The sequence below is a fragment of the Carlito syrichta genome, unplaced genomic scaffold (assembly GCF_000164805.1).
Source record: "Carlito syrichta isolate Samal-C Ts95f unplaced genomic scaffold, Tarsius_syrichta-2.0.1 Scaffold303304, whole genome shotgun sequence".
Classification (NCBI taxonomy): domain Eukaryota; kingdom Metazoa; phylum Chordata; class Mammalia; order Primates; family Tarsiidae; genus Carlito; species Carlito syrichta.
The window spans coordinates 569,254-587,846 of record NW_007247400.1 but is presented as its reverse complement, the minus strand read 5'-3'; the positions used below and the strand labels follow the sequence as shown (position 1 = coordinate 587,846).

The 18,593-nt window shown below is 37.2% G+C and overlaps 1 protein-coding gene across 1 annotated transcript in view; it reads left to right on the top strand.

The window, feature by feature from the left end:
* Positions 1-18,593, top strand: part of TRDN (triadin) — a 133,523-nt gene that overhangs the window by 94,788 nt on the left and 20,142 nt on the right. Inside the window, exon 5 of the mRNA XM_021712477.1 lies at positions 11,567-11,626. Within this exon, the coding sequence (XP_021568152.1) occupies positions 11,567-11,626 (60 nt within the window). The remainder of the gene's footprint in view (positions 1-11,566; positions 11,627-18,593) is intronic.

The following is an 18,593-nucleotide window of genomic DNA, read 5'->3' as shown; positions in this document are numbered from 1 at the left end:
GCATGAAGAAAGGAGGGAGCACAGAAAGGTGACTAAACTTGTTAAAATTCATAGCCTCAGAATATTGGTTACTAGGTAGGCCCTAGGAACGTTGGGAAGTAGATGCATTTATCTTTGGATGTCTCCTCTAAATAAGTCCATATCAAAACCCATCTTCAGAACGACAATGCTGCATATCGCCCTCGGGCTGTACGAGGAACTTACTGCTTTATCTTCTGCCTGTCTTTGACAACACAGATCAGATCTGTGATGGGAGGTATGGGCCAAAGCCCCGAGAGAGTAGATGTGTGCGTGGAGGTGGGCTCAGGATGAAAAGGGTGAGGTGAAAGGAGATCTAGTAAATGATCCAATCACTTCTCTTGGTAGTTGCTAAGGTCTGAACTCTGGACCCAGAGAATCAGGCAACATTAGTACCTCCTGCGACCATGACAGCTGGTCTCTGCCGACGCAGGCACACTGGAACCAGGATGACGCAAATAATACTGGGTAAAATCAGAACCTGAATTTCCATGCCAAAGAAAGCAAGAGAGCAGATTTTGGAGTCAAATGCAGAAGGAATTAAAAGACCCTTTTAGACAACTCGACACAGGACCTATCATTTTATGTAGTTCTCCTTCATGCAACAATAACCTTAGTGTTGTAACATGTCTACCCACATCTAAGATTGGATGAGTAACAGAGAAGCCTGTGAGTGGGAAGCTGTTAGGTCTAATGTATTCCAGTCTTCTCACTGCAGTTATGTATGTTTCCTGTTTCAAATTCATGCGAAACTAATGTGCTAATTGATTGCAGATGGTTTAAAGTTTTACCTGTTTTACATTATGTATTTTTATTTAGAAAGGATCTGTTGAAAAATAAAATAAATTTAAGAACAACAACAGCAACAACAAAACAGAGACCTTACCATTGGTTCTCAACTCTGTGTGTCATAAAGTGATGTCTTAACTAGAACTATTTTGCCTGCAAGAGAGCAAAATCCAATTTAAGATGGCTCAATAGAAAAGACACTTTATTGGTTCAAGTGGTTGACAGATAGTAAGAACAGAACTGGCCTCAGTGACGGCTTGACAAAGGTTTTTGTGTAATATTATTAGCACATCCTCTTGCTTCACTTTTTGTTTCTGTTTTCCTTTCTCTGTTTCATTTATTGTATTCTCAGGCAGACCTTTCTCTCATCGTGGTAATTATGGTCACTAGAAGCTTGAGACCAAAATTATTTCACTTTAGCAACTCAGGAGAGGAGCCTATGTATTTTCTTAAATGTCTCTGCAGAAGAGATGTAGTTAACTCTTTTTTTTTTTTTTGAGTTGGAGTCTCACTGTCGCCCAGGCTGGAGTGCAGTGGCTGCTCTCGGCCACTGCAGCCTCGACCTGCTGGGTTCCGGTGATCCTTCTGCCTCTGCCTTCCAAGTAGTTGGAACTACAGGTGCATGCCACCACACCCAGCTAGGTTTTGATTTATTGTAGAGATGAGGTCTTGCCAAGTTGCCCAGGTGGGTCTCGAACCCACGGGCTCTGGCAATCTACTCACCTCAGCCTCCCAAGGCATGGGATTACGGGCTGAGCCATCGAGCCCGGCTGTAGTTAACTCTTATTGATCTGGATTGAGTAACCTACCCTTGTGGGAACCAATCAGTTGGCCAGAGAGATGCAACATGCACTTTGTCAAGTTCCAAGGCCTACCCTTGGAACTGAAGAGTAGGTTAGCATCACTTAAACTACCTGTACTGAGATCAGAAATAAGGTGGTTCCTGAAGTAAATGACAAACATTACCTCAATATTGGATTCTAGCAGGAAAGTCACAAATGTCTATGACAACTAATTTTTGCTTGTAATTCAGAATTCCAGATTACTTCCCACCTCAGATTTACTCAGTCAGAATCTCTAGGGTGAAGTCTTAAATAGCTGAAATTTTACAATCAGCAGATGGTGTTTCTAACTCGCAATCATGGTTGAGAGTCATTGCAACCCAGAAAAATAATTCTGGAAATAAGAAATTTGATACATTGTGAGTTCAGTAAGGGAGACAATTGAAGACAGGTGAATAACCACATAATTTGTTTATGCGTAGTAATTTCTATTAATAAACTTACTGTTAAGGAAGTACTAAGACATCAAGGATAAAATGCACACTAAGTTAATCTCACTGTCATATGGACCTAAACCATTGAAATAGCTGTTGATATTTGATGCTTATCAGCTGAACATATAAGAACTTTAAATATGACTTAGAGAAGTTTGAAGGAACACAATGAAGTATTCATGCTGGTTCCCTTTCTGCTGTTAGCCGGCTATGATGAAGTCACTTAAAGTCAGTGATTCTCAGTTTTAATACTTGTAAAATAAACATGCTGAATTTACTGATGTTCAGGTCCTTTCCAGTGATAATATTTTATGACTCTGTTTTCATTGTGGTATCATATGTTAATAACTTACCAGCATTTCATCAGAATGAGAGTTTTGCAATTCAAATCCTGGCCCATGAACCAACAAATTTAGCATCATCTAAGACCTAACTAGAAATGCAGATTCCAGGCTCCTTCTATACCAGATGAATCAGAATCTGCATTTTAAGATTCCCTGGCAACTCATATGCATGTTAAAATTTGAGAAACACGGATCTAGACAGGAGTTTCCACTTTTGACTGTGGTTCTAAAATTACCTAAGCATTTATTTAAATTGTAGATCTTTAAAAGTTTCCTTACCATGAGAGGTAAATTGATTAAGTTTGGGCTGTAGCTTAGGAATATGTTTTAAAATCTCCCCAGATGATTCTGATGTCCACCCACATTGATCTTGTGCAGTATATCACCAAATTGAAACAAACTAACACAGCCAATACCTCGCCAAATGCATACATTTCACCAGTGCTTATCTTATAAAAAGTATTTTTAAAAACATTTCCTCTTATGTCTGATTTATATACACATAGAAAATGGCATTATCTTATAGATGGAGAAAATACAATTCGAAGAAGAAAAACATGGATTAGCCTGAGATTACAGAGTTAATGGCAAAAGTGAGATTAGGTAGATATTGTTTTAGTGTATTTATTCTGAAACTTTTTAGGAATTATTATCATGCCATGTTGAGACTGCTATTTCTCTTGAAAAAGTTCAGCTTATCTTACCAAGCAATCAAGAATGTCAAAATAAAGATCCAAAATAATTTACATTTATGGGGCTCAACATCCCTGAAGCACACTGTCCTTAGTATCTGCCTATTACAGTATCTGGAGAATATTCACATTTAGTGACAAGCACCAAGTGCTTCAAGGAGAAGAAGACACTCCTCTTTATATTCTTCATTGATGGTGAATAGTACAATTTCCTCAACACTTTTGTTTATTAACATAACAGAAAAAATATCAGAAAATATAAATACCTACACATAATATGATATATTTATCTAAAATATCAAGAATTCAGTAAATTATTTTCCGTTAGCATTATTTAATTAGCCACTAAATAGATATTGAAATTTGCTTGGTCATTTGTTATAATTAATCTTTTGTGTCCTAATAACAATTGGCAGACTCTTACAAATAGAGAGTCTGTGTTTAAATGAATAAATAATTTGATTTTTAATATTAAAATGAGAAAATGGTAAGGAGGCATTTTATATTATCTGGTCCTTATGAGATATCTTGAGAAAACATAATGATAAAAGACATTCTTTGAAATCCACAACCCTCATAATAATTTAATAAACTGGGTTGTCATCGTAAAAGAATCAGAATGGTTGCCTTGGTGACAGAGATGGTTGCCTTTTAACTTCTTGAATCTGTCATTTTAAAATCTCGAATTGATAACATTTTGAATATATTAACAGCGTGCCATATTGATACAGAAAAATTGCATGTTTTAAGCTGGCCATGTAAGTCTTAGACAAAATTGTAAACTACTCAACAATAAGCTCTGTTATGCTTGTAAGTAAATAAAAACTACTTATCATAAACAAAATATATGTAATATAACAATTCAGAAAACCCTCGCTACAAAATAAGCTCAAATTTAGGAATCATTTTGCACAGCCTGTTTTCACAAATTTTGGTCCCACTGGTTGTTGTTGCTGCCCCGGCCTCTCTTCCTAAGTCACGTGTGGAAGTCAAGCTCAGAGAGTGTGGGAAAAATGCTTCAGCCTCATGATTACCATGATTGATTACCTTGGGCACTGTGATAAGACATAGACCTTAGATAAATGCATTTTGACAAAATCAAACAACTTAAGGAGGAGGGAGGAAAACCAAGGAAGTGAATTTTCACTTGTAATTTGGAGAAATATTAGAGAGTTCACCCTCTGAATAAGTTTGTGTTCCTACGGGACATGGGTCATAGACCATGAGAATCAGAAAATTCCCCCATTACAAGTTGAAAATTCCAACTTGAACTATCAAGGTCACTCATGTCTATACTCATCCTCGGATGTTCAGCATAAATATATTTAGCAAATGACCAAATGTTACAATTTCTATGTATAAATACCATAAGTATATATGCAAGTGTTATTAGACACAAGGAGATGCAGATTATCACTGAAATACCTCAATCATTAATAAAGAATGCTAGAGAAATATAATAGTACCAAGTCTATCAAATGAAGCAAACAGAAATTTTGAGCCCATTCCTTTAAGTTATATTAAATAGTACATGTATTTTAAAAATCTTGCAACTGACTTTTTCTGTTGAAATAGATGATATTTCATTTTCAATATCTGATCATGAGTATAATATATTCATTTATAGTCTATTTAGTTTTTATGCAAACAACTGTCAATCAATTTTGAAATAGGACAATGAATTAAAAACATGCTTAATGCCCTTAACTTGATTATTATTTAGCTTTTTAGTGTTCCAGAAAAAGAATATTTAAAAAATATGCACTATGAAAAGCTTTTGAACAAGCGTTGAGTTTATACATATTTTTAACGTATCTAATCTTATTTCCATATGTAGTAAAATCTTGCAAACTTTTTTAAGTATTTATAATAAAAAGTTAAAAAAAATTTAGAAATGCAACATTTTACTTTATCAAAATTTTCAGCTATCACCATTTTGTTGGTTAAACTGTTTGAGAGTTGTGACATAAAGAACAGGTAAGATATAATTCACCATTTCCTTCTAAAATATGCAAGAATCGATAACTCATAACCATGTCTAAACATGTATTTTTTCATGTTGCATGCGTTTCTCAAGTGGCTATGAGTCAATCATCATGTTGGCCATTGAAAATATAAGGTGGGACTAAGTAGACATAATTCCTGTCCTCTTCAAGTTAGTATTTAGTGAAGAAAATAGTAGCAGTAACGGCCAATATTCAAATGATACTTGCTCGATGCAAGTATCTTTAGATTTTAATTAATTTTAATTTTCACATAAACTTATGTGGTAGGTACTATTATGAACCTCATTTTACAGATGAGGAAATAGAGCTCACACAGTTAATCACCTTAAATTAAGCTGCGTTTTAATGCAAGTCAGAGATGAAAATATGTTTATATGGCTTTTTAAATAACATATGTATATATATATATGTTTCTATCAAAATGCATTGCATTTTAATTATATTAGTATACCATAAATATATAACATCTTTCATGGGATGATTATTAGATAATCCTTTAAAGATCATTGCAATCTAGACAGAGTGAATAATCTAAAATATGACTAATTTTAATTTATTCTCAACACCATAGTAAGTTACCATTACTACTCCTGTGCTCCCAGCAATTCACAGATCTCTCACATTGTTTGGCATTTTGCTTGAGAAATGAAAATAGTCTGAGTGAGGAGGGAATACTTCATCGTTGTCTCCATTGACGGGTAAGGCATGAAAGCCAGAGCTCAAATTCTTTGAGTTCCCTCAATGCAAGAAAGTTGTAAATGCATTTAAAGCCTTGCAGGATGAAGTTTTCTGGGAATTGAGGAAGCTTCTGGTTTTAGAGTGTAGGATGAATGACATTAACAATCTGAGAGGAGATATACTTTTTCTTCTGCGTCTCGTCTGAACTCACACCTCCCTACAAGCAGCCAGAAAAATGTCAGAGGAAAGTCAAGAGCAGTAAAAGAAGTAGGGACACACTGGCCGCCTTCTTTGGAAGTATCTCACCCTTCTCTTGAATGCGCCAGCGCCCTTGGTGTCATCACTGACACAAGAAACATGAGCAGGGTTCTAATTCTTTCCTACTAGGTAAGGCGACCAATGAGTCAGCAGAGCAAAGGGAGCCCCTTCGTGGCCTCCTAACACACTGAGATCATTGTCTTTCTTGGTGTGATTTTTTTCCCTTCTTCAGTTCTCAAAATTCAAGCTAAAGCTCATCACTTTCAGGACCTATGGGCAGCCTCACACTTGGATGAAGATACTTTTGACCTCTGTGCCTTCTAAGCCACAAAACAGTTTTTAAGATTTACCGGTTACACAAATGGCTTATGATTCCTACTAGCATCTGGTGCTGAGGTATACCACCTTTGCAGAGACATTGGATTTCTATCTACTTGCAAAGGACATGCATATGAAAATAAATCATGACTGCCTTGACCTTTTTAGGCCCTTGTATCTAGCCAGGTTTGGTTCAGGTTCAAGTGAACTGCTCCTTTAAGAGTATCGTGATGTTAAATACAATCTTATGCAAAATAACATTTTCTTCCTGTTCTACAAAGTGAAGGCATTCACCTGTCTCTGAAATTATTAAATAACTAGAAGCAAGTATTACTATAATATAACAAATTTTATTTTATTTTTTAGTTTGTTGAAAGCCATGAGGCAATAAATTTCCACCTTTAATTGCTTGAATCTTTTAAATTTGATTTTCCAATTTTATACAAATGGTTCTTATCTGGAAAGAGCAACTGAAGTTAAAAAATCAGGCATCCTCTGGGTATGAGAATAATATCTTTCTGAAGTCTAAATGGGTAACATGTTACTCAGTTGGACGAGAGCCTGAATGGTCATCATTTCCTGGCTAAAGTGTAAGAAGACAGAACTGGCACACCGGACAGAGGTTTTATTGGATTCTTCTGACATCTGATAGCCACAGTCACTAGCACCAGTGATGGAATCCAGTCTCCAAAGAGAATCCAATGTTGCAATAAAACACACAGGGAGACATTTAATTTTTCCTTAAGTTTGAATCATCAAACTATTTTTTTTTTTGTCTTCTGTGAGCAAAGAAATGTAGGAGTGTGTATGTCTTCACTAGTTTAGCTGTGTTTGTCCACATTTCCTTGATAGTTCAGTTAAAAAAAGTTAGTTGATTGTGGCCCTGCCAAAAATACTGCCCATGTAAGTCATCATATTTTGTTATGAGCTGTGGATGTTTTATTGTGTATATCTTTTTAAAATCTGTGACCTCCACTGACAAGAAAACTGACTGGATCCATCATTGCTCAAAGCAGTGGGATTGTCTTAGTTTGTTATAAGGCTGAAATTCAGAATCAGAAGAATACAAAATTGGGGCTTTATTTGTAAGACTGGTGTGAGTTGCAGAACTGGGTTATGTTTAATCCACTTATCATAGAATAAAAAATAAATGCTCTGAAATATACAAGTGGGACCCCTAAAAACTGAAATTTATGTATTTAAAAATTGTGTATTTGGTGTTACATGTAAAACTTCAGTCACCTTTAAATTACTATCCATTTCATGCCTTATACCTATTGAGATGCTTTTTCCACTGCTCAAGACAGTTTTGAACTTGGCAGTTTTGATGTCTTTTGGTACTTCTGCCGTTTTTTGTTTCACCTCTTCCACATCAGCAAAGCGTTACCCTTTGAGAACTTTTTCTCATCTAGGGAAACAAACAAACAAAAAGTCATTTAGGATGCGATAGGGTGAGTAGGGAGGTTGGGGCATGGGGGTCATCATAAGTTTTACCTTGGCAAACATAAAAACAAGTAAAGCTAAAGGAGAAATAGACTTAAAGAAGGTCATACGATGGAAGGACTCCCCCCCAAAAAACCCCATAGTTATCTTTTGGAGGACAGGTCCCTTGTAGTACATGCTTCTCCTACTTGGTAAATGGCCCTGCTTTTTCCTTTTCCTGAGTGGTTGTCTTGATCTTAGTCTTTTTGAGATTTGTCTTTTTTGTTTATTTTCTCCAGGATGGACTCCTGCTCATTGCAATTCTGTTTACAATCTAACCCCTACTCCTTCTGATGGAATGCAGTTACATACACAGGGTCTAAGAGGAACAGGGCAGCTCCTGCTAGTACTTCTGACATCTGTTCTCTGATATGCAAGCATCCCCCTCTCTTGCAAGAATCCCTACGGTGGATCAACATAGACTATCTGTCTAGTTCCACAAACCACCACCCTGCCCAAACATTGTGGCTTCCCAAATCTAAATTAGGCTAGAAGGCCCTGAAAGAATTTTTCAGACTAAATCCTGCAGAAGAGTCTCATTTGCATCTGATCCTCCTGTGTGAGCTTCAAAATCCCTTCTTTATTTTTTCAGTAGCCAGCAAGGACACACAGAAGCACACATACACACCCCTACCTTTAAATGAAAAATACTATTCTAAATGACAATTTTAAGGCCTCCCCATGTCATAGTGAATGTAGAATTTCATGTAATTTGAAAATTTTGAACATTACGTTCTATCTTTGTACCCAAATCAATACCTATTAGGAGTAAAATTATCTCTTAAAGGTGACTCCCTTAGCATATCCAAAGACCACGCTAAGTCTTGGGTATTTTACTTGCTTTTTGGACTTGAGTTTTACAAAACACCAATCTTCTCTATATCTTCTATTGGTTTGGAGAGGCAGGAAGAAGTAGAATGGTATTGGCAGGAGAAAATAAATACCAAGTTCGTTTCTTCAGTTCGCTGGAAAATATTTAGCCCTGTGAATGACTTAAGACTTTATAAAGCTTATTTGCTTCCCTCAGGACTAGGCAAGCATTGTCTAGTAGGAACATAATGTGAGCCAAATATGTAATTTAAAATTACCTAGGCTGGGTGTGGTGGCTCATGCCTGTAATCCCAGTACTACGGGAGGCCAAGGCAAGGAGATTGCTTGAATCCAGGAGTTCAAGACCACCCTGGGCAACATAGCAAGACTGTTTCTTAAAAAAAAAAAAATTCCAGTAGTTACATTTTGAAAATTTTTAAAAAATAAATGAATTTTAACATGTCCTACTTAACTTAATACATCAGTCAGGGCTCAAACAGCAAAGCAGAACCAGTAGGAGATTATTCAGATACACTTATACATTAAGAAATTTAGGCAGAGTGTGGTGGCTTATGCCTTAATCCGGGACTTTGGGAGGCCAAGGCAGGAGGTTAGCTTGAGCCCAGGAATTTGAGACCAACCTGGGTGACAAAGCAAGACCTCATCTCTACAAAAAATTTTAAAAATAGCCGAGCATGGTGGCATGCACCTATAGTCTCGGCAACCCAGCTGAGGCAAAAGGATTACCTGAGCCCAGAAAATCAAGCTGTAGTGAACCATGATAGTGCCACTACACTCCAGCCTGGACAACAGAGATACTGACTTAAAACAAAATAAAACAAAAACAAGACAAAAAAAAAAAAGCCACAGAATTTATTGCAAGATATTGGCTTTCACGATTGTGGAGACTGGCTAAGAATATTTGAACTCATAACACAGGCAGCTGGGAAGAGAAGATTACAGTCAAGCTTGAGCCCAAAAGCTATTGACCAAAGATGTCCATAGGTGGAATCTCTGTCCTTGCCCTAGGAAATTTCAGACTTATCTTTAAGACTTTCCAATGAAATCAGAGAAGTCCACTCAGATTATCCAGAATCATCTTTGTACTTAAAGTCAACTGATTAAAGATTTTAATTACATCTGCAAAATCTCTTCAAGCAACTCTCAGATTTAGCATTCTAAATGAACTTGTGGTAGTAGCCTACCCAATTGACTCATCAATAAAACCATTCCACTCAATATGCCCAAAATAATTTCATTTCAAAATGTAAATGACTATAATGAGATATTTTATCTTTTGATACTAAGTCTTCATAATCGTAATACTTCTCAATTTGGACTAACCATATATCATGTGCTTAATATGCACACACGTCTAGTGGCTACTACATTGGACAGCATAGGCCTAGACAGTGACAAAGTGATTAGGCTGCTTATCATGTAAGTTTACAACAGTGGTTCTCTACCGGGGTTAATTTTGCCTTACAGAGGGCATTTGGCAAAGGCTGTAGACATTTTTTGTTGTCAAGACTGGTAGGTGGGTACGGGGGCTACTGGCATCTGATAGGTAGAGGATAAGAATGTTCCAAAATGTCCTAAAATGCACAGAATAACCCCATGCTGCTCCCAGTAATGCTTTACCCAATCCAAAAAGTCAGTAGTGTTAAAGTGAGAAACCCTGCTGCAGAATAAAGTTTGGAGAATAAAGGAGACATAAAGCAGTGAGAGAGGCAGGAAGATGGAAATTTCCTACGCCCTTTGGAAATGTACTCGTGCGTGTTGGAGAAAATTTTGTTCAGAGATATGAATGATTACCTTACTTTTCTGAACCTCCATGGACATATTCAAGTTCATGGATGGGATTAGGGTAGAGGAGTGACCCTGTAGATAGTAAGATGACTGTTTAATTGGGGAAATAAGGGAAGGAAATCTTCACTGTGGTAGATACCTCCTTAATAGGTGAATGAAAGCAGGTAGCTGTCATTTCTGAAGATACTTAGTGTTTCTATGGTTGGTCTTAATTGAGTAGACTTCTGGAAAAATTGCAAAAATGTAAATACAAATTTACAAATGGAGAGTTTAAAATGCGTATGGTAATTAGTACCATCTCAGACCATCTGTGGAATAAAGTTGTGATAAATAAATAAGTAAACCTCGTTAGCATTTTTCTAAGAAGAACCAGATATTTAAGATTAAGTCACTTTTCAGAGGTAGTAATCATAATTGTGAACTCATCTCAAATTTACTTCTATCCAAATTAACTACAAATTCAGACTTCACTTCATTTCCTAAACCTTGGCAATGCATGTATTCTGAAGCTAGTGGAATTGAATATGTTTGTTAAAACCTGATATTTAGAGAAATGTACAACTAACTTATTCCATGAAATGTGTCATATCTGCTTGTGGTAATTATTGGTTAAATGTAATGCCAAATGCTGATTATAAACATAGCTTAGAGTCAATACTTTTGAGATACATTTCCTATTAGATAGTTGTTGCAGTTCATTTCACAAATTCTTAATTTGATATGTAAAAACCAAATCTTTCTAAATCTAAATGACATTCTTATTAAGGATTCTTAATTCATATTCAGAGTAATTGAAATAAAACATAATTACAGTTTGTGATCAACTTTAGAACTGAAAATGGTGACAACATATTTCTGTCGATTAAATGTTTAAGCTTTTTCAAATAACTAATTTTGAGATAATGCAAGTTTTTCCCTTATTTCAACAAATAAGTTAGTAGCGATATGCTACAAAGGCTCTTTCCTTTTGGAAACTGATAAGCATGTTAAAGATTATACAATAATTTAAGCTTTTAGGTCTTAGCTAGAGTTTGCATTTCATACTTTTGCAGAGTTTTGGATTAAAAAATCTACTTTTTTCCTTAGAAATACACAAAGAAAAGACAGAAAAGCAGGAGAAACCTGAAAGGAAACTACAAACTAGAGGTAAATGTTTAATTTTAAATATATATATATTTTTTAGCATATGTATGTTTGTATACTTGTGTGGGAGAAAGAAGATTTTTATGTTTCTATTTATTTGCTTTCATATCTTTGGTTTTGTTTAAATAAGCAGGTTACTCTCAAGTTAATTTTAGGTGATGTATAAATAATATTTAATGATTGGAATCAAGGTAGCATCAAAATGTGTGACAAATCTTCAAATAAATTGCAACCAGCTGTTAGTTACTAAGGAAGCAGCACCACAAATATATATTTTGACTTTCTGAGCAAAACGTTGTCTTATTTTAAGAAGTTACTATAGTAAGTCAGAGTTCAATTTATTTTAGCCTGAACTTCTCATGTCTTGTAAGACCTTTACAAACTTTGGTGTAGAAATGCAGTCATTATATGACCCCCTGCAAAATTCCATGGCCCACAGCTTTCTTGCACAGCCGTAGGGGTTAGAGGGACAGTGACAACATAATGATTAATGTCCCTTCAACTGCACTGAATCCAGGAACTGCAATCTTGCAGCAGTAGCATATTAATAAAGGCCAGCATTGTCTTGCCCAGTTCATAAGTGTCACTTTTCTGAGGGTGACACACATAGTGATAAAACTTAAAAGAAACTTACAGGAAGCAAAGACATTCAAAAGAACATATTTCCGAGCATACCCAGGTTTTCCCAATGGTCAATTACACATGATTTTTAGATAAGGCAGGGCAAAAATGGAAATCGCTTAATTACCACATTTTTATGATACAGACCGAAAATGAAATAATTTTTTCTGGGATTAATGTCGAATGTTGTTTAATATTTACGATGTCAAAAACTGAATAGAACAAATTTAACTGTAGTATATTCTACAGTTGCAGAGAATAAAGCTCCAAATCGTAGAAGTGCAACTCACAGAAGTTCTAACTAAACTTAAATTGCACTAGTGTGTAAATCTATGTTACAGTGCCACATTATTATTGTTCTTAAAATATACTTCCTGTACTTACTTTTTGTGAAAAGAGCTCTAATCGTTCTGCAGATATTATGTCTTTAATTCTAATGTTGGTGTTCATTCTAGATTGGTCAGCCAATTCGTCTACAATCAGAACCTTGAAGCTCACTCAATTGAAACCTATTTATATTTGTATTTAGGGAACTAACATCTTCTTACTGTTCTCTTGTTTTTTTTTTTTCTTTTCTTGGTTCTTAATTCCTTTGGTCAGGGAAATTGGACTCAGCGTTTGAGTACAAATTAGCTAAGCGAACCATGACTGAACTGGCTATGTGTTTCTGCTGGAAGTTAAACAGAAACTCAACTGGTTCCACATGATTGGGGTCTCTTCTGTTTTATCTTGCAGATTGAATTATTAATTTAATAACAGTGCTGCTGGAGTGGATATAGTAATGCTGATGGCACCATTTGCATTTTGGATCTGGCCCTATTAGAGTCCTGATGTCAAAGACTTTGAGCAGTGGGCTGTAGAGTGGGTTTATTAAACTAGCAAGACTTCCTTAATTAAAACAGTGAATTTGGCTGAAGTTTACAAAAAATTTCTCAAAGGTTGGGCTGGAGATTAGTAACCTGAATATATTTCTTGAGTAGACCCAATATATTTCAATATATTTGGGCAAGTGATTATTTCTCAAGAAAGAGAGAAGGGAGTCTTTGCTGTTTAACACTGAACAGGGCATCAGAAATCGTTTATTTTTGTTCTGCAACTTTTCCGGGTTAATGTGAACAAAAGCTTGCATTTTGTTGCTTATTTTCCTTAGTAATTGAGGTAGAATAATACCTGCTCATTATTTCCAAATAAATCAGTGAAAACATATGTTTTATTTATAACTGTTTGTGTATGTAGATAATAGTTTTATAACTGTTCTTATATATAGTTTAATACCTTTTTCTGTTTGCCATGTTCCATGTCAGTTATGGTTCTATATGATAAGTGGTGGGGAATTCAAGTTGTTATCAAAAATGTTGAACTCTTATAAGAAAAGATACTATTATCTACAAGGTACTAGTAATCTGTGATGATTATAAACAAGTTAGAAGACAACCGAATCTAAAAAGATTCATTATGCTGAAGCTGGTGTGTTTTTAAGGAAAGAGAAAAATTTTGGTGGTGGTGGAAGCTAGATCACATTCCATTTCTCTATTTTTTTTTTTCTCTTTCTAGGGACTATATGACATTTTATAAGATTTTAGGAGTATGGGAATTATTGGGAAAGCCTCGGAAATTGACTGAGTTACTCATCAATTGGGATACAGAAACCAAAGAATATGTAGTCCCAGAGAACATATATTTCCAAAACAATTCTATATAAATATGCAAACTCATTCATTTTTATGGAGTCAAAGGATTATTCGGCTTCAATTCTAACTCTTTTTCACAGAAAATTCGATACTTTTTATAGTAACATTAACTGATTTATATCTATCATATCTAGCTAACATAGATTTCTGCTTCATCCCTCTGTTTATTTTATTTTATTTTTTTTTTTGAGTTGGAGTCTCACTCTGTCGCCCAGACTGGAGTGCAGTGGCCGCTGCCGGTCACCGCAGCCTCGCCTGCTGGGCTCCGTCGATCCTTCCGCCTCAGCCTTCCGAGTAGCCGGAATTACAGGCACTTGCATTACAGGCACACGCTACCACGCCCGGCTGATTTTTTGATTTATTGTAGAGATGAGGTCTCGCTGCCCAGGCGGGTCTCGAACCCGCGGGCTCAGGCAATCCACTCACCTCAGCCTCCCAAAGGTGCAGGATTCCAGGTTGAGCCACCGAGCCCGGCTCTGTTTATTTTTTGATGTTGCTCATTAGAAAAGCAGCAGTTTCATGGAGCTGAAGACTAAGCATTTTAATTTAAAACTTGGCAATGAGTACTCATTATGATTTTAAGGCATAAACTCTGACACGTTAGTTAGGGTTTACCTTTGAACTAAATCAACCTTGTTTTTCATTCCACACGATAAGGTAGGAATTTATTTTATAAATATAATTGGAATACTTGTGACCTTGCCTTGAATTTATATAGTAATCCAGTAGAATATTACATTTGCTTAGAAGAAACTTCCAACCATAATTCGACTTTTTCTGGATTGCCAAATGTTACTTGCCAAGTTTTACTCGTAGAAATGAGCAGGCCGAAGGAGTACACCCCACGAGAGTAGCGTGGGCATAAGCAGGTACGCTAGCACAAGTTAGCTTGAAGGATTCTGATTCCACGTTAGGGTGCTGGTTTCAAGTGAAAGCTTTCATAGGTCAGAACGATCTTGCAGAATACACTTGTATTTAGAGCCAGATGTTTTAGAATGCATTCCTGTTTAACCTTTAAGAACTGTAAATGTCCAGATGGATTTAAGGCAGTCTCGAGAGCTCCTCCCGTGAATATTTCAGATGAATGAATGCTATAGTGGGGACCAGAACCTCATGCTACATGGTAAGAAATGTTGGCCAGTGTTCTCTGGCAGTCAACAATCTGGGATCTTTCGTAAGCCTAACCAACTCTGCCTCTGAGAATCTTAAATAAAAAGATATATACAGACTCACTGTAAGGAATTACAGAGACTGGTAATACTTGTCATTAATAAAAAGTTCCAGTCTTTTTTTAAGAACGTTTTCCTGACCAATGGTAAATACTTGGATATATTTATTCAATAAATAAACTAAGAGCACAATGTGTGATTTTAACAAAGAAGGCTGTCACCATCCTTTTCTTCTACTTCTAGAAAGGTCTTGAATTAACCCATGTGGGTTAGAATCCAAAGGTAGTAACTTCTGGTTATGTGACCTTGCGCAGGATAATTAATCTTCCTTTGCCCCTATTTCTTCATTTGTAGAACGGGATAATAAAATTGTAAGAACCTAGCCGGGCTTGGTGGCTCAGCCTGTAATCCCGCGCCTTTGGGAGGATGAGGTGAGTGGATTGCCTGAGCCCGCGGGTTCGAGACCCGCCTGGGCAGGCGAGACCTCATCTCTACAATAAATTAAAAAAAAAATCAGCCAGGCGTGGTAGTGTGCGCCTGTAGTTCCGGCTACTTGGAAGGCTGAGGAGGAAGGATCGCCAGAGCCCAGCAGGTCGAGGCTGCGGTGGCCGGGAGCGGCCATTGCACTCCAGTCTGGGCGACAGAGTGAGACTCCAACTCAAAAAAAAAAAAAAAATTGTAAGAACTTGATGATTATAAAATGTATGTATGAAATTCTTAGAATCATTCTTGGCTAGTTTTAAACAGTAGCTATCAACTAGTCAACTAGTCTTCCTTATCACTTTTGACTGGATAAGTGACAGACCCTTATACGTTTCTTATCTGCATGGCTTCTTTCTCTGTCTTCAGTACCACCCAATATCTGTCTGATCACAGGCTGAAGGAATTTAAGATGTGTCATCCTAAGTTCCTATAACATAGCATTAAACTACCTTTACTTTCATGTCATTCCTATGTTTGTACATCCCCTCTTTAAATAACTTGATATTATATGAGTATTTATTTACTGTGAACTTACTCTTACTATACTTACTCTTTTTTTTTTTTAAGCGTCAGAGTCTCACTCCATCACCCAGGCTGGAGTACACTGGCACAGTCATGGCCCCCCCAGCGTCGACTTGCTGGGCTCCGGCGATCCTTCCACCTCAGCCTTCTAAGCAGCTGGAACTACAGACATGTGCTACCATGCCAGGCTGATTTTTTATTTATTGTAGAGACAAAGTCTCGCCAAGTTGCTTGGGCTGGTCTCAAACCCATGGGCTTAGGCAATCCACTCGCTTTGGCCTCCCAAAGTGCTGGGATTACAGGTTGAGCCACAAAGACCAGCTGTACTCTTTCACATCTAATATTTGACTTCATACAACAATCGAATATGGTAGACACAATCTCATTAAAAACTGAGAATACTGAAGTTTACTTGAGCACAATGATTTACTCATTGTCTCATATTTAATAAATTGTAGAGCCAAGTTTTCCCCTCAGTTTTCCTAACTTAGGAACATGTGGGTTTCCACTATAATCTATACCAAATTTTCTCTCTTCTTTTTGTTCTTTTGCACTTGCTGAGTCTCTGGTATCAGAATTTGCTCATACTAGTCTAGACAACACACACTTATGGGAAATATTCCATTTTTCTTTAATTTGGGAGATCAGAAAAAGTCAGCATAGCTCTATTATTTTTTTTCCCCCTGAGGCAGCTAGATGCATTTTTGTTTTGTTTTGTTTGTTCTTCTTACTATGGTTTGCGAAGAGCTTAATCTCATTGGAAGACAGACAAAGTTGATGCATGTCCAAAATAGTGCCATGGTTCCCTTCAGATATTACAATGCAAATTCCTCATTAAAATGCATCTTTAATGTGCATATATCCTAAATAAAATCTTAAGAATACCTTGAATATTCAAGTATTTTCTTCATTGAATAATCCCTTTACATTTTATTTAAGACCAACTAATTTAGGAGCCCATGTGGTTAATCGATTTTGATATTTGAGAAGGCTGACTCTCATCTGACGTAACACAGAAAACCAGCAGACTTCTTGCTTTCGGTATATTCAGGCCCATATTAACATCCATTGCAAAAAACACCTTCATCCATCTGTATTCTTTGTCCTCATAATGGGCATCACTGTCCACCTCAGCTATTCAAGCTACAAATCTAGGAGTCATTATTGCCAGGAGTGGTAGTCAACCCTGACTGCACTTTAGATCACCAGGGTAGCTTTTTTACAAATATATCTATGCGCAGACTCCATCCAGGGGAGATTAATGTTTGGGAGATAAGGCCAGGGTTGGAGCCAAGCTCCCCAAGTGTTCAAATGGGTAGCTGGGGTTAGATTCCCTGACGACTGAACTCATAGTCTGGAGTCCAAGTATATCTCACAGTGGTTTCCTGCGAAACGTCCTTTGATCCACGAGCGTTTTTAAACAAGGAGTAACTGAGTCCCTTTAGGTGGGGCCTGCACGCCCTTTTTGCCACAATCTCCTTGCCCCCTCTTATCACCACAAGAGGACACTTTGGAGGCATTTGGGTTTGTACTTGCCTCAGGCTTCTGGGTCTCCTTCAACACTCACGTTCAATGCTGTCCAGCCCCTCCTCACTATAACTCAGTCTACTATCTGTCTCTCCTCTCACTGGTATCTCCTCCAGGATCATCTCTTAATTCAATGGTGACAATCGCTGCTTAACTAATTTCTAGACATTAACTCCTTACTATGCTAATCGTGTCACTTATGGGCTTAACTCCATTTGTTGACCCAGGGCCTCAGAGATAAAAGCCACCTTGTCTAGCCTGGCATATAAGACCTTCCTCATCTGATCATGGATACCCCTAAGAATCTCCAGTTTCCTACATTTTTACCACGCTTTCCCTGCTCTGTTACCTCCTAACCAAGGGTTCCCACCAAAGCAACTTTTCCCTTCCTGTCACCTCTAACACTCCAGATCCTGCTGAGGCTCCCCGTGCCATAGGTAGGCCAAGTCGTGGGGGCAGTCCTGAGCAGGCACGGCCACCATCTCAGAACTCTCTGCTTGAGTACGCCCTCTTCCCTCCGGCCACCAGGCTCTCCTGTATAGTCACCTGGCAGAGTCACGTGCATTTCTTTGCTTCTTGGATAGATTGACAGTTCCTTTAAGAGGCCTTCTTTGCTGGTCTTCCCTGGGGGCATTTGGGCACGTTCTCCATGCTGTTGCACCTCAATCTTCACACTTTGGAGAATTTTATTTTATTTTTTATTAATCAATATTTTTTATTATGATTTTGTGGGGTACAGTTAAGGGTTAGGTGTACAATTACGTTTCATTCAGGCACCCTGTTGATAAGAGGTGTTTCCCCATCCCCAGACAGATATTTGCGACTGTTAATCCCATCCCCCTCCCCCCCATAGGGAGATGCAAATCAAAACCACACTGAGATACCACCTAACTCCAGTCAGAATGGCATTATCAACAACTCAAAAAATAACAGCTGCTGGAGAGGGTGTGGAGAAAA